Here is a 20,403-nt window from a genome sequence, read left to right as displayed (position 1 = left end):
AGGAACTGTAAGAATGGACAGAAGTAGTCAACAGATAGAAAAATTCCCATCTACTCATAAAAACCAGTACAGCTTTCATAAGACAAAGCCTGTCTTACAAACCTATGAAAGGTCCTTGAAGATATCAAGAGGAGGTGATCCAACTGCTACACTGACATGGATTTTCACAAGGCTTGTAATGAAACTCCTCACCAATGACTTTTAAGGAAACTTTAAGTAGAGTGTTGTAGCAGGAGAAAGGTGGCCTTTGCATGGCTAAATAATTGACTGAGAGATAGTAAGAAACAGTAAGAAATAGTAGACAGGAGTAAATGGCCACTTAAAGGGAAGGATGTAATCCATGGAGTATCACAAGGATTTCTGCTGGTACCCAATGAACACAATGATCCTGAAGGAGGATTAGCAGTGAAGAAAGTTTGCTGATAAAGGCAATTTCTGGAGGGCAGAAGTAGTAAGATCAGGTTTGAAGAACCATAGAACAAGTTCTTGTCTGACCGTGTGACTGAGCAATAAAATGACATCAAATTCAACACAGATGAATTTTAAAACTATGTAAGCCATGTTCTAGCTTGACTAAAAAGAAAATTCTCAACTAACCATCACTAGTCAGTAGTAAAGTCCCATATTAAGGCAGCCCATGCAAATATTACCTCAACACTCAGCAACGGTCAAAAAAGCAAATCATATAATAAAAACAGAGAACACCATTATCCCACTGTATAAATCAGTGCTTTGGCTACACTTAGAAAACTGTGTGTCCTACTCAAAAAGCAGAACTGGGCACTGCTTACAGAAGAGTAATAAGGATGTTCAAAGGGACCAAATGGCTTCTGTAATTGGAACTATTGAGTTGGCTAGGACTTGGAAGAAAAGACAATTTGGAAGTGAATGATAAATGTCTATAAAATAAGTGACATAGAGAGGGTGGCTTTGAAGAGTCTGCAGTCTCTTTGAATATAAGAACTGACATTTATTAAACGCAGCTTGAAGAAGCTACATTCAAAGAAGAGTAGATAGTTCTTCATGTAAAAACTATCAGATCTCCTTGGCAAGGAATTCTGAAAAAGGATGCTCTGAACATAAAGGTTTACACTGAGACAAGGAAAGATCAGGCAAGCATTTAGAGTAGAAAGCTGCTCAAGTTTACTAAATAAACTAACTAAGCAACTTACATCAAGTTCATAATTTTATAACATACTATTCTTCAGGGGGTAAAGACTATAATTTTCCAATGAGTATCATCATTTTTGGAACAACTTGTTACCATTACTTCTTACACACAACGACCAGGCAAATAATCTGTACTAACCAGTTGTCAACTTTTCCCAGGTACTCTATAGAAGAATGATGATGTCTACTTGTATCCAAATTATCTTCCATTCATTAGATGATGGAGACAATCAATTCCCACTGTTCATTATGCATTCTACCCAGAAAAGATTAATGGTATTTGAATGAGGTCTAAGGAGAGCATGAACAATTCAGTATATTATTTCTTAAGCATTAATAATAGATACTGTAATAGAATTGTAACCTCAGCAAGATTCTAATTTGATAAATCACTGGGGGAAACACTTAATTTGAATCTGAAAGTGCTTAAAAATAAACAATTTATTAAGTACTCTTTGATCAGGGAAGAGCTTAGACTTATGAAAACGCTGCCTCCAGTCAGAATATGAAAACACATTTGGGTCTTTCATTACAGCTGTCATTCTTGCACAGAAAATGTAGTGGTCAACAGTGTCCCCTAGTGGCAAATATTGAATAAAACACACAAACTACTCATGCCAATTGATTCGACATTTTAATTTCTGGAGACACGAAACTGCAAGAATTCATACAGCAAATCCACCAAAAAAAAATAAAATTAAATTCTATTGACTACATTAAAATGAGGACAAGCAAAAACACTTTATATGAAGTTAACAATGCAAAACTCTTAACAATAATGTCAGCCAGAGCAGTGATTAGAAAGAATGTCGCAGGTAACTTTCTTACAACCTCAGTGCTTCATTGCTGCTCTACACTGAACAACGAGGAAAGGTGAGATGGAGAGGAGAAACACCACATACCCAGGTCTTGCTCTGGCTTGGAGGAATGACACATTTTAACAAAACAGACTTGACCTCAGGAGCTCAAAAGCAGCAGGTTTTCTTCAAATAACACATCAATACCCTGTGCGTGACGCACACAAGGATTCAAGTGACATCAGTTGACATTGCCACCAGAAGAGGCACCCCTGACCTCTCCTCACTGGTTATTCTTCAGCTCTCATTGCTACTGGCACCAGTTTTCACATGGCTGCACCACAAACCAGACAAGGGAATAAATTCAGGTTAGAAACTGCTTTTATTTTTAGCCAGACTGGCTTTTAATCTGAATGCATTCCCTTACGCATTTCACCTTGCCCACACACACATGGCTGTGCCAGCACAAACAAGACCACATGGCCAGGACTGTTCCTGCAGTGCAAGTGCAAAACATTCCTGAGTTATCACAGTACATATCAATCAGTACAAAAAAATAAAAAGAAAGATATATAGTTGAAAAAACTCAAAGCAGTAGACTAATACTGAGTTCTGCTGAAACAACATTTAAAGAGCTAATGCTTATATGTGGCTATTGCCTCACAAAGGGCAAGGTAAATGTAGGACTTATAAATATCATTTAACAATTTTCCTGCTTAAATACATGTACCACGAAACATCACCATTATTTCTGCATAAATACATTTTCTCTTCAGAAATATCATACTCACTAACTACAACAGAGAGCGCTACAGCTGCAGAACAAAGATCGTGAAAAATACGTTTTATTATTTTCTATGCAAATATGATTTTTCTCCATCTATTTAAAATTTGATTTCTTTCCTACTTTTCTAATGTGTCACTCAATCCACCGGAGGGGAACAAAAAGCTTTAAAAATAACAAACAACTTCATAAACCTGAATTGGAAGTCAATTACGTTACCCTCAAAGGTAGAAAAAAATTCTATAGGTTTAAAAAAAGCAATTTACCCACACAACACAAGAGCAGGAATCTAATTTCTGTTTATTGAGGAGTTCCAGGAACTGCCAAACAATCTGCTCCAGTAGTTCAAGTCATAAGACCAATTTCCACCTAAAAAGAAAACATCATCTACTGTCTTCAACCCTTATCTTTTCCTTTGGGATCACAGGGGGAAATAAATACAAAGTAAGGATGTGTTGAATATAACTGTCACAGTCCTGTTTTTCATACAGCCTAATAAGAGCTTTTAAATAAAGTACTTGTTATTTATCCCATATTTTGTTTTATATCTGATCATTTGAGTTGAAAATTATTGTTTTAAGAATTTGAGATTACGAAGGATATTTTTGAGAAGAGAATATCTAAATATACTTTCAATAAAAATTATATTTGAGTTTCTACAAAGCAGTAAATCATCTTTCTTACAGGAACGTGATGAGATAGTAACTACATAAAAATACACAGTTGCTATGTAAAGGAAAATATGAATGTTGTTCAAGAATGGCTCACTGGTATTCCAATAGTAGGTATATTCACATAGCCCTACACTGCCACTGCACAGCTCCACATCATCCATATGGGATGCAGTTATTTCCCACACCTGCAAATCGTCTTGCTTTAAATGAGCCTCAATGGTAGGCAGAGAGATCCTGGGTAGGTCTCCAGGTAAAGCAGCATGGGAGCAAGCTGTGCCAGGACTCAGCCTCCTCCATGAATGAAAGAGCCAGAAATCCTAATGCACACAAGCTGATGCAGTTCTGGAAATGCCATCTGGCTGCTATTATTCAGTCTCATTTCTTTCCTCAGTCAGGGAGAGGGGATCATCCAAGGGCGATCTGGCCTTGGGGAATCTGCAGGGTGAGCTGGTGAGCCAAAAAAAGCAGCACTGCCTGTCATTGCTCTGCTACTCAACAGCACCTTTAACTGTTTGATTCAGGTCTCAAACTCAAGAGCAGCTGGGCTGGTACAGAAGAATGAGGCCTGATGCCACAGCAGTCTTTATTGAAAGCACATTACATAGAAAGCCTTCCGAGTCTTTTGTGACTGAGCACAGCTATACTCTTCAGTAGACACTGCTTGAGATTTGTCATCTTAAACAAAAAAAAAATATGTTTTGCTTCTTACACTCTAAAACAGGAACTCTTCAGATTAGCAGAAGCTGATAGTACCCATTGAATTAGAAATTCTGAGAAATTTCTTGCTAATGCCCACAGAATATAAAGATCTAATATCTATGCTAACAACTTTTAGAAAACTTCACAGCTCTAGTTGTTAAAAGCCTCCTTCCAATTTTCAAACTATCAGTGTTGATATCACCAGACTTCAAGAGCTGGTCTGTCTTATAAGTTTATACAGCTATCAAATGTTTGTAGACAGCAACACTATTCCCTCCCAGGCTTCATTTCACCAGTTTAAACAAACCATGCTCTGTTAGTACCCTTGATAGCTCTGACCATCCTAACGGTTCTCCCTCTAAGCCTGTTTCAATTCGTATTCATAAGAGCTTAGTAACAATAATTAAATACAGTACTAATGTTTTCATTTATTTACCTGTAGATTCTGTGAATGATCATTCTACTAGTGCACTTGACAGCCCATAGTTTGTAGAATATAAAAAATTAAGAATATGACTTAGTTCATAGCAAGTCTTCTCCTTTGTCACCTTTCACCTTTCAATCCAAGATTATAAAACAAACGCTGAATACTCTTAGTCCTTAAATGTATGAATTTACAGTTCATACTGAAGTAATTAAATCCCACACATTAACCTTTTTTTGCAGGCTATTCTGATGCTCCTTCATATTTAAAGTAACCCTCACCTTTGTATTACCAGATTTCATTAGTAGTCTTACGAGTAGATTATAAAAATTACCTAACAAGGTCAGTCTTTAGGTAGTACTGACATCTTTCAATCCTCAGTTACTCATTCAGCATGCCCACCCACATTTCACAGTTAACAGTGAAAGCTGTTTTCCCCTGTGTATTTCCTGACTTCTTCAGTTGCAATGATTTCCTATCATCAAATGCTGAGGTTCAGATAAAATACATTACAGTTTCTTGATACTTTTCTTACAAAATATTTTAGTATGAACTACATAGATAAATTCAAATTTCAATTGATTTACTATTCAATCACACCATACGTTTATTTCTTTACTCAAGTCATGGTCTATCCCCTTCTTGTGTTCAGGATACAGTATTGCATTTGTTCATTAGTTTAATCAAGTGTTTGCATGTTCTATGTTGCTACACTTACGTGCATGCATTTTAAATATTTAGAGGGTTAGAGATTTACTTTAAATTGTTTACATTTTTCATTAAAACTCACAAATAGCAGAAGACTCTCTTCCTAAATCTTAGCCTAGTTGCACATACAGAGCATTATAGACCACTTTAACGCAGCCAATCACTTATTAGAATGAATCCAATAAATTCTACTAACCCTGCCTTTGCTAATTGTCAGCAGACACTTTAAAGGTATTTAAAACTGAAGTTGGCACTTCATTTACCTGTGTACAGGTAAATGTTTGGTTTAGTTCTTTGGGGTTTTTTCATTGTTTTCACACAAAACTGATGAACACGTTTCCAATATATATAAAATAACCATTTGTGTTAAGCCAATTCCTTCATATGAATTCTGCATGTACAAAATTGTCTTAGACAACTCTTACTTCTATGATACACATAATAAAATTTACAGAGTGCAGAAATTGGATTTTTTCAAGACCATTCAGTCACCACAGGCCAAAATCTCCGATTTCAGACCTCTTAGCATTTGGCACAACCTCTTTCCAGCTCTGCACTTCCACTGCTACTGCCTGAGCTCACAGCTCAAACCTTCTCCTTTGGTTTCAATAAACCACCACCACACAAGCACAGCTTTGCTAACTCTCACCATTGTGGAATAAGGGAGGCCAAATGAGAGTACCACCTCAAAGGCTTCCACTGAAGCAGTGGGAATGAACTCAACTCTATCTAGTCCTTTCAGGATAACCCAAGTCGAGGATAGGCACACATCGACATAGTAGTCTGGCCATACTCGAGATGCTGTTAGAACAGCCACCACAGTAATGAGCAAGGCAAAATACTGAATTTTACAGTGCAATAGTCATAGCACTCCTTTTATACTTTCATTGTTTACTTTTCTCCTTACATAAAGGCTCATTTTTCCCTAGAGAGATGTTATAAAATTCAAGCTGCCTGAATTGCTAATAGACTTATTTCAAAGTTAATTAGTCTAATTTCAGAATCTGGTCTTCCGCTACATCTCTATCTGCTAGGGGCAGATCTGTAGGGAGAAACGGCTGACTGTACACATTCCAGATTTTTTATTTGTGCTTTAACTTTGGATTAGATCTCATCCCTGGGACCGAATGCCTGTTTGTGGCTGGTGCACATTGTGTGCAACCCTGGAGCTCATCTTCTGGTGCAGTTTGATCTAAAAGGAATGCAGTTCCTGTGCTTTCAAATCTCCTCACAATGCAAGCCAAAACACAGTATACATGGAGGATCAGGCTTGCTTTGAAGGTACCCTACTGAGTCTTTTGAAGAGTAACGTAAACATACCCTGTAGTTCCTCCCAATCAGACCTCCTTTTCACCTGTAGTACTGATGTTCCTCTTGTCTAGAATCACAGAATGGTTTCAGTTGGAAAAGACCTTTAAGATCATGGAGTCCAACCACCGAAGTACCAATAAAGTTTATCTTAAATTCAATAGTCTTTAACTCTTCTTTAACTTTCTTTACTCAGTGTGAAAGGCATGGGCACCAAGATCCCCACATCGCCTTGGATCAGGGACATACCGTGCCTCTGCAGGAGCTCTCTCAGCCAGGATTCTCATTCAGTGATAGAGTCATCACTAACTCCTGAATCTTTCCATCGCAGGCCTGTTCCCTGGTAAGCACAGTTTTGCGGCATGATCCGAGTTCTCACTGGTATTTACACTCCTCCCTAAAGTGCTGACCCCTAAACTGGGCACTATAATCCAATGCTTTCTCCTAAAAGCCTGACTCAGAGAAAGGGTCATTTGCTCCCTGCTCAAAATTCCTCACATGAAAATTATTACCCGCAGTGATTTGCAAGTCTTATAACAATCTCTTTCTAAGGCAGCCTTTCATCTACCAATACAGCCTGCAGATTTATTCTCAGATCATTGTACGTTAAGTGATATTAAGACAATTTTCTAAATTATGACTTTGAAATGGATGATTTATTACTTTTTAAATGGAACTATCTCCCTTTATTTACCACATAGTGAATCTTATTATCTTACCTGAAAAATCTCATCAGGAAAAGTTATATGTAATAATTAAGATCTTTTATAAAAATGTGATTTAACATCAGACAAAAACTGGTCACTGGAAAATTCTCCAATCAATCACTTGGCTACCGCATGTTTTACAGGTAGCTATATAACTGTGAAACAGTTTTTAACCTAGTTAATATGCAGCAGGCTAGTTGTTTCCTTAACATGGTATTAAAACAATCTCCTTGAAGAAATCAAAGAACAGATCTATCAACAAGACCTGTAATACTACTTTTTAAAAGAATATAACACATTCATAGACGTTAGGAATATTTTTAGTATTTCCAAAGATAACCCACTTAGCCCTTGTAAAAGTGTGGAACTGTTTGCAATCCTTCCAATCATCCTGGATGTTTAAACCCATTACAGAAGTTAAGTGTTTTGAAATCTCCCCTGCTCATTTACAGCCTAAGAAAATGAAAGACAAAGTTTCTGGTATCAAAGAGAATTTGCCAGCTGTAAAGACATTTAGCAAAAGGTAACTTATTTCTCTAAACTATCTTTTTAAATTCTTAAATAGGTCAAATAGTGCAAGAGCCACCACTTCCACCTCAGCCAAGTCCCCGTTTCTTTTTCATCTGTGCCTAGCAAAGAAAAAAGGAGAGCAACTCAGTAGTTTTAAGACATCTTTTTTCCTCCCCAAGTCACATCTACAGCCTGTATCAGCAGACATCTACACATTCTGCTTTTGAATATCAAGACAAATTAGCCAGTAATGGGACAGCACAATATGATGCAGTACTCAAAAGGAATCACTGCTCAGGAAAAGCTTCCATCTCCTTTACGTTGTCTGAATTTTCAAGTAAATATTAAATTTTCTTCCTGTATGTACTTGAGACCAACCATCTCAGAAACATTTAACACTCTTAAATGTTATTATTAAAAATAATAATTTTCTTTTTAACAAGAAGTACATTTAACAAGTACATTTTAATTAAATGTATTTTTGTTAAAAAGAAAAAAATTGTTATTAAATTATTTGCTTTTAATGCCATGACATTATTCTATATTTGTACAACTAGCAGCTAAGTGCAAATATCCACACCCTTCTTCTACAAAAGAGATGTTATCTAATAACGAGAGTACGTTACTTTTTCCTGAAAACAATTCTATTATCCCAAAGGATACGGTGTTCTCTTTCATCAGAAAAATGTTTTAGATGTGAAATTTCCTTCAGATGTGCTCCGTCCACAGCATCCACAAGATGTCACCATTGTTAAAGAAAGAAACCCCATGCGTTGTAACATATGAAATACCTGAACCACGGATTTTATTTGTAGTATATCTCAGTCAATGCAGTCCAATGAGGTGGGGTTTTTTTATTATAAGGAGTAAACATACTTTAAAAAGCAGAAAAAAACCCAAAACACCCAAACCAAAAAATTCTCTTCAAATACATAGAAATCAAGTCCTGGCTTGACGTACTTGGTTTGAATTACCAAACAAGAAAAAATTGATAGCAAGAGTATTAAGATAAGTAGAAAAACTTTATAGTTCCAGCATTGCAAATGACCTACAGAGAAGATACTGTCATGTGAAAACTATGAAGAGAGTAAATAGAGATAAATAACTAACTAGAACATAGAAGCACACCATCTCCCGGAGAGCTTAAGGGAAGTTTGGCACTGTTTTTTATTTAACAGGGAACAACAATTATCTATCCAAGTCAGCTCATCTGGCACAGAATAATTAAAAAAAAAAATCAATTAATTGAAAATTATGTAGGTAAAGCAAAAATCCAGGGAACAACTAAGCAAATTATCTCTACAAATCCTACTCACTGTAGTAAAGAATAGGAAACAAGTATGCACAGAAATGCCAGACAGAAATAAGGTACTAAGAGTGAAAGTTAGGATTTTAATTTTATTTTGTGCTCAAAAATTTAATGAAGATGTAGCCTAACAAGTGCTTCCAAAGATTTAGGATTTTTCCCCATTTTGTATTCAGTGATCTGAAATTGCAAGGAATCAATGCACAAATAAAAGAGTTGCAAGTTCTAGTCACAACTCCCTTACAGAGATTAGGCTTTCAGGATCTTTTTTTATGCACTACAATCATGAAACATTCTGGAGGACTCAGTAACAAGTCTGCACTGTTTCCACTCAATGACCGTATTACTAACCCATTTCCTTTCTCTGGGTGCACTGACTGCCTTTTAATGAATAAATTCATTAATTATTAAGAGGAGAAATGTATTAAATCTCATGGTGTCTTTGGTCTAATAGGTGTGACAGCTAATAGGAATAAAAAAGTCATTTCCTTTGACATGTAAAAAGAAACAGCAATAGAAGAAAAGTAGATGCAGGAAGTAATGGGAAGAGGGCGTATCAGCTAAGTGATCTGGAGGTATTTTAATATTTCTTCTAAGGGAAGAATGGCAATTTCAATGCATAGCAAGCTAATCTAATTGAGACTTCTAAAAGGAGTAGTAAAGGATAAAAAGATAGCATTCACAAACATCTAGCATAATTATAGCAAGTGAATTAAACATTTAGGATCTTAAATAATTGAACTTTAATAAGAAACAATGATTTATGGTACTGGGAGTAAAACCACAGCACATGCTTATAGTACATTTATTACTCCACAGTAAGTATCCACAGAGACATTCCTGTACCATTGCAACAAAACAGCTTCCCTTCCTTTTTCATTGAGAGGCTATGCAAATAATACACAAAAAAAAAAACAGTGAATACCTACTTCAGGAAGCCCTAAAAATATGATGTGATGATGTGACATTAAGAAAGGGTGGAAGAAAATCAAATCTATCTAGACATCAAAGAAATTAGTAGAATACAAAATTAGACTATGGAGGAACTTAGTCTTCAGCAGTGCTCACAACACTTGAGTAATTACTGAAACTATTTTTTCAAATTTATATCCTGTAAAGAAGAATGCCCGCCACAAGAAAGTTTAGGTCAGGTATTTCCACAGTACCTTCAGACAGGAAGTATCAAAGCTGTGAGTCTTTTACTTTTGAAAGTACACACATCTAGGTACACATGAAAATTTACTCCAGAAATCAGTTTCCCATTTATGTTTCTTCTTTAAAGATGCTAATATACATACACAACAGGATGCATTAAAAGCAGTTCATTTTATTAAAGATTAACTTGATTGCAAATAACAAAACCTTACCTTGCCAACTATCATTGCAAACACACAGCTTCTCGCCCGTCAAATCGCAGTACCCATGGTCTGGACTGCCACAGTTGGCCTTACAATATGGAATATCACAGGCTTCTCCTTTCCAGTACTTGTCACACTCGCAGTACACCTGGTTGGGGACGGACACGCTGGTCGTACACTTCCCGTGCTCTGAGCAGTTATTAGGACAAGAATTAATTCTGGGGAAAAAAAAAAGTAAAGTAAGGGAAATGACAAGCCAAGAGTTGATAACAGTGGTTTTATCTGACAGTACCCCAACAGTATTTGTTAGATAAAGTACCTCTTTTCTTGAAAAATTTCTATGTACTGAAAAAACAGAAAGTTTATTTGTGATTCTACAGGCAAGTGAGCTGAAAAGGTGATCATCCAGGCTTACACAAAGTTTGTGATGCATCAGGATCACAGACATCTTGTACTTTAAGAAGTACAGACATTAAGCAGAAGGACAGGCCCTGCCTCGACATACTACCATCTCATTTTTTCCATGTTCCAGTGCAAGCACTCTTCAGTCTGTCCCTTCAAATGCTTGTTATCTCTCAGAACATCCACTGGAAGTGACTATGAGCAGTAACCCTTAAAGTCTCCACCACAGGCATAAAGTAAAAGGGTTTTCCTGAGAGGCTTTGGTCCATACTATAAAACAATGTCTAACATCCAAAGAGAATAAAATTGGAAAAATAAGCGAGGCAAAATATGAGATAGCTAATACCCTGAAACTGCCAAAAAGCAGCACTTCATGCTTTGAATCTTTAATAATAGGGCCACCTTAATCTTGCCTCCTTAACTCTGCAGTCAGAAACACAAAAAGAGGAAAGATTGGCCTGGAAAAACTTTGTGACTGCCATGAAATTTAGCATTTTTGTGCTACACCCTACAGAACACTGAGATCACAGGCAACTGGACTCAGCAAAATTCTGTAAGCTGGTTCTAGAAGTGCAGAAAATTCCTTGGGGATGAGGAGGGATGGAGGACATTGAAGTACGTGGATCTAAGTGACTCCACAAACAGAACATGGATTTAGGGCTGTATGAGCCTGACAAAGTCCAAAAAAGATTTGAAACCTTTTCTAATGACTCACAGCAAAGGGTTGGGTTGAAACTCAGAATAAACTGTCACTACAAACTCCTGATGATAACATAGACTGCTCACTGTAGATGTGAGAGCTGGATACTGTTCATTGCCTTCCCTGCTTTTGCCAAAGGAAGAAAGAACTGAATAGGTTAGGGAGGAATTGATCAAGGCCAGCCTTTGGCCAAATGTAACTGTGGTAGGAGGAAACATGATTTCATCTTTTTAGACCCAGATATCAGAGGACTGATGCTCTTACACTACCAAAAAAGAAAACTCTGTGTCTGAACTGCAAATGTCCTGCAGGCTTTGCCCAGTAACACACATGGCATTAAAATCACTGATGATATTAACTGCTTTATACCCCAGCTGGTGGGAGCCTCTCCCCCTGACTTCATAGGGAAAGTGTTCTGCAGGAAAGTGAATAGCTAAGTCTTTCCAGCAATAGAGATGCCAGTTTAAAAGTAGACATATTCCCACTTCAATGGGTTCATTAAGGATTCAAACAGAATGAGAAAAACTGGACTGGCAGGGCTGGAAGCAGGTTGACTGGCTCTAAAGAACAGAAAATTTACTCAGTTCTGGAGTAACTATTGGTGTTTGCAACTAGCACAGCATTTTAGTCACAGATGCTGTGCTTCCGTCTTCCCCAGACGAAAGGAACAGGAGTGGTCCACCAAGATAAAGCCAAAGATGAAGTCAAAAACTGCTTTGGGTTACCAGACCAAGGGAGAAAGAGGGTAGCAGAAGCAGAATGCAACAGATCAGTGACAGTACTTATAAAAAAGTTACAATTGGCTCATGAAAAAATAAATTTTAAAAGCATCCATTGCAATAGAAGAAACAGAAGAACAGAGTATATAAAATTTCATGAGTCTTATATGTAATGGAATTAGAAACTGGCAGTTTTTTCATTTATTTTAAGTCTTCCAAAAAATTAAGTAACGATATGTAGCATGCACCACATTACCAAGTCATAAAAGAATGCAGAGCACATACACTCATTTCTTAAGAATGCCATGTCATATTGCCATTCTCTCCCAAGACACAGGAAAAAAGTGCAATAAAAGCTTCAGGGATAACTGAAAAATGTTTCTAATTACAGTACAGAGGTCTGCCAGGTGACTGCATTTTACTGATGTAAACTGACAAGAATTAAAAGTACTCAGTCTTCCAGACTGTCATTTCCAGTACAACAAATTTAGTGACCTTTCCCAAACTCTGAGTAACTATTTATTTTCTGATAAAAGACAAGCAAACTGCTGCAAATTATAGAAGCAATTTTTCCATAGACAATTTGACAAAGAACTCTGCCAAGAGTAAAGCTATGGTCAGAAGCACAAACAGGAATTTTAAATTAATGAAGAATGCAACAAAAATATTACATGCACTTCCACATCTGAAGTACAGTGCTGGTCATCACATCCCAAAAACCGTCATTTAAGAATGTGAAGGAACAAGAATAGCTTCAATCATGGGAGAATTATCACATGAAGAAACAGCTCCAACGGGACCCAGAAATTCTCTCTTGAGCTAAATCATCCAGTACAAAGAGACATGACATCACGTGTCACAAGCACTTCCCAAATGAGACAGAAGTTGCAATCAAGAGCCTGTGCATATAAGAAGGAAAAGGTTGTATCTTTACAGCCGCAGAAACAGAAAAGCAGACTGGAGGAAGGCAAGCGTAGTGATTGCAGACTTTGCCATCAGAGAAACTGAGAGATGGGCAGTCCAGAAAAGAACGGTGAAGGCAGAATGCAGACTGAGATGGACAAATAAGAGAGGAAGGTACCTCAAAAGTAGAGAAGAAATGGAATAAAACCTTGTGGCTAGTAGAAAATAAAAGTAGGACTGTGGTGAAGGTGTCAAAAGCCATAAAAGTACATTCAGCAAGGGAAAAAAACCAACAAAAAACAAAAAACAAAAAACCAAGCAACAGATGATCCCAGTTCAAGAGAACAGAACTGACACGACAGCAGATATAATATCCCTTCTACTCCATATGACAACTACACTTGTCGGATAAATACTGGAAGGGATACATTCTACTTCCATATGGCATAGGAAAAACACCCCCTGGAACGGCCGTGTGGCTTCACTCCCAACAATGTTTTCTCATTTTCTCTTTTTTTTTAACTAGTACCTTAATGACTACTCATTACAACCTCCCCTCCTTGGTTTCAGAAACGTAACACAAAGCATAACTCTTACACTACTAATAAAATCAGTAGGATAAACACTTCCTCCAGGTTTTATGTTCTCCTAAAAGGAATAATAGGCTAATTAACAAAGTAATTACTTATTAAAAAATACTCACGAGTAAAAAATGTTAAATCCAGTTAGGTTATAAGCAGCATCACTAAAAAAGTGGAGCAATGCATAGCCAGATGTAGTAACTACTTCAGGAACAGTTTCGTTTCCACGCACTTCGGGGACTATTAGACCACTAGGGAAAAAAACCAATGAGAATAATGTTTTAAATCAGTCTTCGGGAGATGGGGGTGGGGGGCAAGAAAAAGAGTTAAAGTTAGCTATTCTGGTTGCTAATTATACAAACACGATAACTCAAATCTCAAATTTTTTTTTAAAATCCAATAAAATGCATACGAAACTTGACTGTGCCTCTGCAACGTAAGGCAGGCTTTTCCAGGAAAACAAAGCAAAAAACCTCCTCCCTCAAACAGCAATGCAGAATTTCACATCAGATTATTCTGAGGGTGCACACATCGTCAGTATAATCTCTAAAACTTATTTTAACTTGGGAAAAAAAGATCCCTCGAACAGGTGCTTAACTCTTGATAGTTATAGGAATCCCAAGGAAAGCACTGACCATCAATAAATATCAGAACAAAAGAGCACAGGAAGAGGAACCTCCTCTTTCCTTCCACTCACACTACAAGTCAAAGGGTCCTGAACAATAGCTAGACATACTTTTAAAAATATAACTTTTGGGAGGGGAAAAAACCACCCAAGCAATCATGTAACAATTTAGGAGAATCAGGAGAGAAGGAGTAGTAGATTTGCTATAGCTGGGCAGGAAAGAGGGATGACCTGAGCTTTGTTCCCTTAACAAAAAGCACAATCATTTATGCAATTAGTATTTCTTTAACTTCAGCAGCATAACGAGTACTTCAGAAAATGAAGTACAATTTCTGCCCCACAGAGCATGTGTGCATATATGGACATAGCGCAACATTGCCTGGGTCACAGATTGCAATTCCCCTTAAGTAGGGCCAGACACTGTCACTACTGGCCAGTGCCACATTTAATGCACATTAAAACTCGGGAGTCACTATCGGAAGTGTACCAGAAAATACATTTTTGCTTGCCTGTCTATGAGCATTAATACTTCATGCAATGTCACCATTAAGAAAAAGTGACATAATGGATTTATGTTATGATCACCCAACCAAAAAAGCAGTGTTTTATAATTTATTCTAATATAACTTTACACACATGCTCCCACAACATTTACAAAAGAAAGCAAGCTATTTCATGAATTAAATCCTCTAATTAATCTTTTTTCCCCACAAACTAAAGATGTCCATACATGACTACTTGGACTAAAAGGCTAAAAAATACACTCACCTAAATACAGCTATTAAAGGTGCATATATTGAATCTCCATCATATACATACATATGGTCCCAACTACATTCTGTGGCAAAGTGATTAAATCTTAATCTTAGTATTGCATTTGGGCTGAAAAAAAAAACAAAACAAAAGAACAACACACTGATGTAAAACACTACTTACAGGAGTATTGAGGTCATAAGATAGAGCTTACAAACAAAATTGATCGTGCCATCATAACTCTACTAAAACATTTTCAGTACTAAACATTTCCAAGACTTAAACAACAAAATTCAAGGCAAGCAAATATTTCATTTTAACTTAGAGTATTTTAAAAATAGTATCTTCAGTCCAAGTCTAATAATCCCTAAAGTTAACATGTCATATAAGTTCACCAGATTTTATCAGTATTCAGAACCACGAATCTAGAGCAATTAAAATATCCCATTTTAATATACTACCTTTGCTTTACAACATGTGGATTAGGAGTTCTAAAGAGTCTTTCAAGACAAAACACACTTACGCATCCTCATTCCAGTATTGCACTAGTGACTGGAAATAAAGTCTTAAAAACAAAATTTAAAATAACAAGCAATATTAGTGTAAGATTGGGTTTTTCTCATCTCCCCATGCCCCTCACCCCTACCTGACACCTGGGGGTCAGATTTCACACCAGTCTTTAGTAGAGAGGCAGGTGAGACTAAGATTTCTAAAAGGGGAATTTTCTCATATGACAAAATTAGCAGACTCCTAAATATATTCCATGCAACATACTGATGATTTTATTTCATCTTGGTTTTTTTTTTTTCCCCTACTGACAGCCTTGAGTGCAGTTTTTCATTTTGGAAATCATTTGCTTTTTCTTGTTTGAGAGGTCATTTGGACAGTGCTCTCTGTTCATTTTTAGGAGTATTTTATACATATGTGACTTCCTTGTGTGCTGACATTCTGCACTACATTACTGGGTTGCATTACTCTTCCACATACTGTGCAGTGTATTGCCTCCTCCAGCTACCCAGTCTACCATCTCCTGCAAAGGGGAGGCACAGAGTGAAGGCCAACTTCAAAGCAGAGGTTGTGTACAGTCCCGAGGCGTGCTTCCACTTTCAGCACAGTGCAGTGCAAATATTCCTGAGCTAGTCTGAGTATAAAGAGAAGTCTGGCTATGTCATAAAAGATACTCAGCTATACCATAATCACCTACACATTGAAGTTGCTACTGAAGTGATTTTACAAACTACCCATAACTTCACTGCTGTTGTGTTTAAATTACTAACTGCATATAAGCAGACCAAAATTAGATCAGATGGATCATTGCTGAACTGCAACGGAGCAGACACCCAAGGTAATTAAGATTATGACAACAGGGAAATACAGAAGGGGGTAATTTTCTTCTAGAACATTAAAAGAACTTGGACCTAGCTAAATTCTTGAGCAAAATCCTAACCCATAGCCTGGGGGAAGAGAGTCCCACTGAAATTTAACACATTTGTGCCTCTAACAGTGAGCCACAGTAGTGCACATATGTCACATTATTTCTTTGTGCAGTTCTGCATTTCTGTGCTGTGTAAACTGAAAAATCAGCAACAGATGTGAGACACCTAAGCTGTATAAAACTGAGCAGAATACGGTTTTAAAGTTAAGTACATGAGGAAACCTAGAATGCAAAAGAAAATACTTAATAGAAGCACTAAAATTTGAGCAACATGCAACTGAATAATTATCATTGGACTGGAAGGATTCTGTACTTGAAGCCATTCCTGATTTATCACCACAGAGTAAGATAATGAGTTAAATAACAGGATCCTGTAACAACACTTGGAACTTATGTAAAGGTACTCAAACAGGCAACAAATTTATCATAGGGTTTTCAGAGCTTGCAGCACTGGCCAAATTCCAACGTCAGACTAACTTTTGCCAGCAATCTGAATGCAAATGGAATTTGGCCAACTCTGAGCAATCCTGATAATCCTACTTCAACTTTTTTTAAAAAATAATCTTAAAAACATTTAAACAAAACCAAAACAAACAAACCAACCAACCCCAAAACCACCGTATTGTATCCAGATGCAGTTTCTATTTGAGTTGTTTACATCTCTAGAATACACAGTAGCAAACTGACAGAAAATTTAAGCTATGAAAAGAAATACTTACTATCCTTCTATTAACCATGTACACTTAGTTTTATATTTATAATTTATTGGTCCATCTGTTAAGTATCCAGAAGGCTCTGTTAACCTACAAGAGAAAAAACAAACAGTGCTGTAATAAACCAGAGACAACACAACAGAACACACGTCAACATGCCAATAGTGTCTTTCTGGACAGAAAGAAAACTGGGAGTTAGGAAAAGGGTAAGGCCCTGGAAAGAGTTAAGTCTCTCTTTCTATTTCTCATCCACACTATTTTTGCTCAAAAACAGAATTCCGATTATTCTATATTGTTGATTTGCCTTCTGCCCCTAGGCAGTCACAAGACTTCTGACTTTTCTAGTTCAGTAGCAAGCAAACACTACACATGTAATTTAAATTACCCTTCACGTGAAATGGATCCAAGCCAATGTAAAGGGTTTTTTGTTTAAGAGTATTTTGTTTTGGTTTGCATGCTTCTTTGGCCATTGCCTCACATCTTACTTTTGAAGTCAGACCACAGCAGCAGTGGGAAAACTGTTCTAGATCAAGAGAAATGTAAATAAGCTAACGTGTCCCTCTTATTACTGGTTAGTGATGAGGCAAGAGAAGCAGAACATCACTGACCTACACAGAAAGTAAATGAAACACAGCTATAAAAGGTCAGACCAAACTGCCACTGTAGCCCAGTACCTTGTCTCCGAGAGTGGATACTCAGGAAAGAATTTAAATCCCTATCGATACTCCCCACAGCGTTACACCACCTTCAACCACTTACAGCTCAGGGACATTCTGAGCCAGAGGTTGTGTCTTTGCCTCAGTTTTGGGTTACTGTTTCTTCTAGGAGTTGCCTATGTATACTTGCAGCATCTAGAACATCCCGCATGAATGATTTCCACCTGTATATGAAGACACATCTCAGCTGTTTCTGTCCTGAGCTCACCTCTTATCAGTTTCATCTGACATCCTTAGATCTGGTACTGGATGAGATGATGAACAGTACCCTGGTCACATGCCTTATCCTCAAAACGTTATGATCCATGTTATTTCCCTCCTTTCTCACCACCGTCCCTTTCCCAACCTGAGAAATCCTTGCTCACTTAGTTGTTTCTTATATGGAATAGCTACATTTGATCATCACCACAGCCTTTATTTAATATATCTCTTATATTCTGCTATACCCTGAGACACAACACAGAGATCAGCATATTGTATTCAAGAGGCAAGTGAACCATGAATCTGTACAGTGGCATAATAATGATTTCCACTTTGTTCTCTATTCCCATCCTAACATTTTATTTGCTCTTTCAACAACTACTACGCTGACATTTTAAACACAACTAGCTGCTATAACTTTTTTTCTGAGTGGTAATGGATAGTTCAAGATTCATTACATATAGAAATTCATTTAATGTAGAAATAGAACCTTTTTCCTGTGCTCATATATATTACTTCACATTAATCTATATAGAGTGATAAAAGCGCAGATGAAATTCAATAATCTATTACCATTAAAGCTTTCTGAAAGAACTTTGTCTCTTCAGCACACTGACTTCACTATTTACCCCATTTTCTGCATTCTCTATGATTATGGTCTATAGTTCAGGCCCTCACACACATCTCTGGTGGCCTTACTTCACTGGGAGAACTGGGCATCCTACTCTAAAACGTTACAGCAAGGATAACACATATAAATAGACACACAGAAATGCTCATTTCTTTCACTACAGTGTTGAAAGATAATCATTAAGAATAAACATCATTGAATAAGACAAAAGCAGCAGTTAGGTTTTTGTGGGAGGTTTTTTTTCCATCTTTTTAAATAAATTAATAGACTAGATCCAAGTCCAGAGGCAATGCTGAACAAACTGACCAAGTCACAGCTGAATTTTCTCACCAGGAGTCTAGCTACACAGGCATTCAGTATCTGCTATCCTACTATCGTTGAAAAGGAGTATTTTTTAAATGGGTGTATACAGCATCACATGTACTGCAAATCATTTACATTTGAACTCATATCAAACATCGATTGCATACTTATTAACAGAAGACTTTAAATCTAGGCATAAAACTACAAACATGAAGAAAGGAAATATGAGAGTAAAAGAATTTCTGAGACAAAGTCCATGCAAGCTCCCAGGGTTTTTTAACCAAATTCCTTCACCTGTCCTGTAAGAACCGGTGTCAGTTTGTTGGGCACACGGAGTCACTTTGTTCCAATTGCTGGTGGTTTGGATTAAGATCTTTACCCACGTTTTCCTTCTGATGAAATGGGACAAAGCTCGCTAATATGGGGAGCTGTCCAAATAACTGTACTTCAAAACATTTTCAAAGCATAAAATCAGTATCAATAATGTATTTTATGTTTCCAAACGAAAAGAAGAAAAGCAGATAAACAGCGACTAACATGAACAGATTGGGAGGAAAAGAGAAATAGCAACCAACCACCATATCCTTCAGTCAGTCGAAAGAAATTTTGCCTAATAAAACTCAATACATAGAGCTGGTCTGGATGCTGCTGAAACAGCACCCAGAAAAGTGATGGTTCCTGTTAAGCGCTAACCAAATGTTGTGTGTATGTGTATGTATATGTTTCCTTCCTGAGGAGTAAAGCAATGAATGATGAGGCATGGGTGGTAACTCCCACTCCTCCCTTTCTGCACTGGAGAAGTCACAGCACTGGCCATGGGGAAAGGCTAACCGTGTTCCTGCCCTGTGCTCCATCAGGGTCTGGCCACACAACACTTGTGCTTAAAGAAAGCAAATGACACAAGCAGCTTAAGTTTGCAGTATTTCTTTTTCTTGAGAAATATCAACTCTACCTAAAGGTATACTTTCATATTTATATACGTGAGAAATGGGCTTTTCAGGGTTATTTCTGGCTTCTTTACATATTAATTACATTGTTTGGACAATGTTGAACATAATACCAACCTATAACTTAAGTCACACATCACTGATTGTGAAATCAAGCTAATACGAAGCTTGGCCCATAGCAGAACCTTTGTAAAGCTGATTACAGGAGCAGATTCTATGTTTGAACGTGTGCTAGACTGAAGTCATTAATTTATATTTTTTTTAAAAGGCAGTGATGCATAATATTCCAATCAAAGTAATTTTAGTGCTGTCATATGGTTTATGCACAG

General features: G+C 37.1%; 1 protein-coding gene across 1 annotated transcript in view; it reads right to left on the bottom strand.

Annotated features, from left to right (window-relative positions):
- LOC104537834 (attractin-like protein 1) overlaps positions 1-20,403 on the bottom strand; it is a gene marked incomplete at its 3' end in the record, with an annotated part of 65,106 nt that overhangs the window by 2,731 nt on the left and 41,972 nt on the right. Inside the window, exons 2-5 of the mRNA XM_010180843.1 lie at positions 17,283-17,366; positions 15,144-15,257; positions 13,873-14,001; positions 10,455-10,663 (exon numbers count right to left, since the gene is read on the bottom strand). Coding sequence (XP_010179145.1) covers positions 10,455-10,663; positions 13,873-14,001; positions 15,144-15,257; positions 17,283-17,366 — 536 coding nt within the window. The remainder of the gene's footprint in view (positions 1-10,454; positions 10,664-13,872; positions 14,002-15,143; positions 15,258-17,282; positions 17,367-20,403) is intronic.

Source organism: Mesitornis unicolor, unplaced genomic scaffold (genome assembly GCF_000695765.1).
Source record: "Mesitornis unicolor isolate BGI_N332 unplaced genomic scaffold, ASM69576v1 scaffold5393, whole genome shotgun sequence".
NCBI classification, from domain to species: domain Eukaryota; kingdom Metazoa; phylum Chordata; class Aves; order Mesitornithiformes; family Mesitornithidae; genus Mesitornis; species Mesitornis unicolor.
The sequence above is the reverse complement of the archived record's forward strand: the minus strand, read 5'-3'. Positions and strand labels throughout refer to the sequence as shown.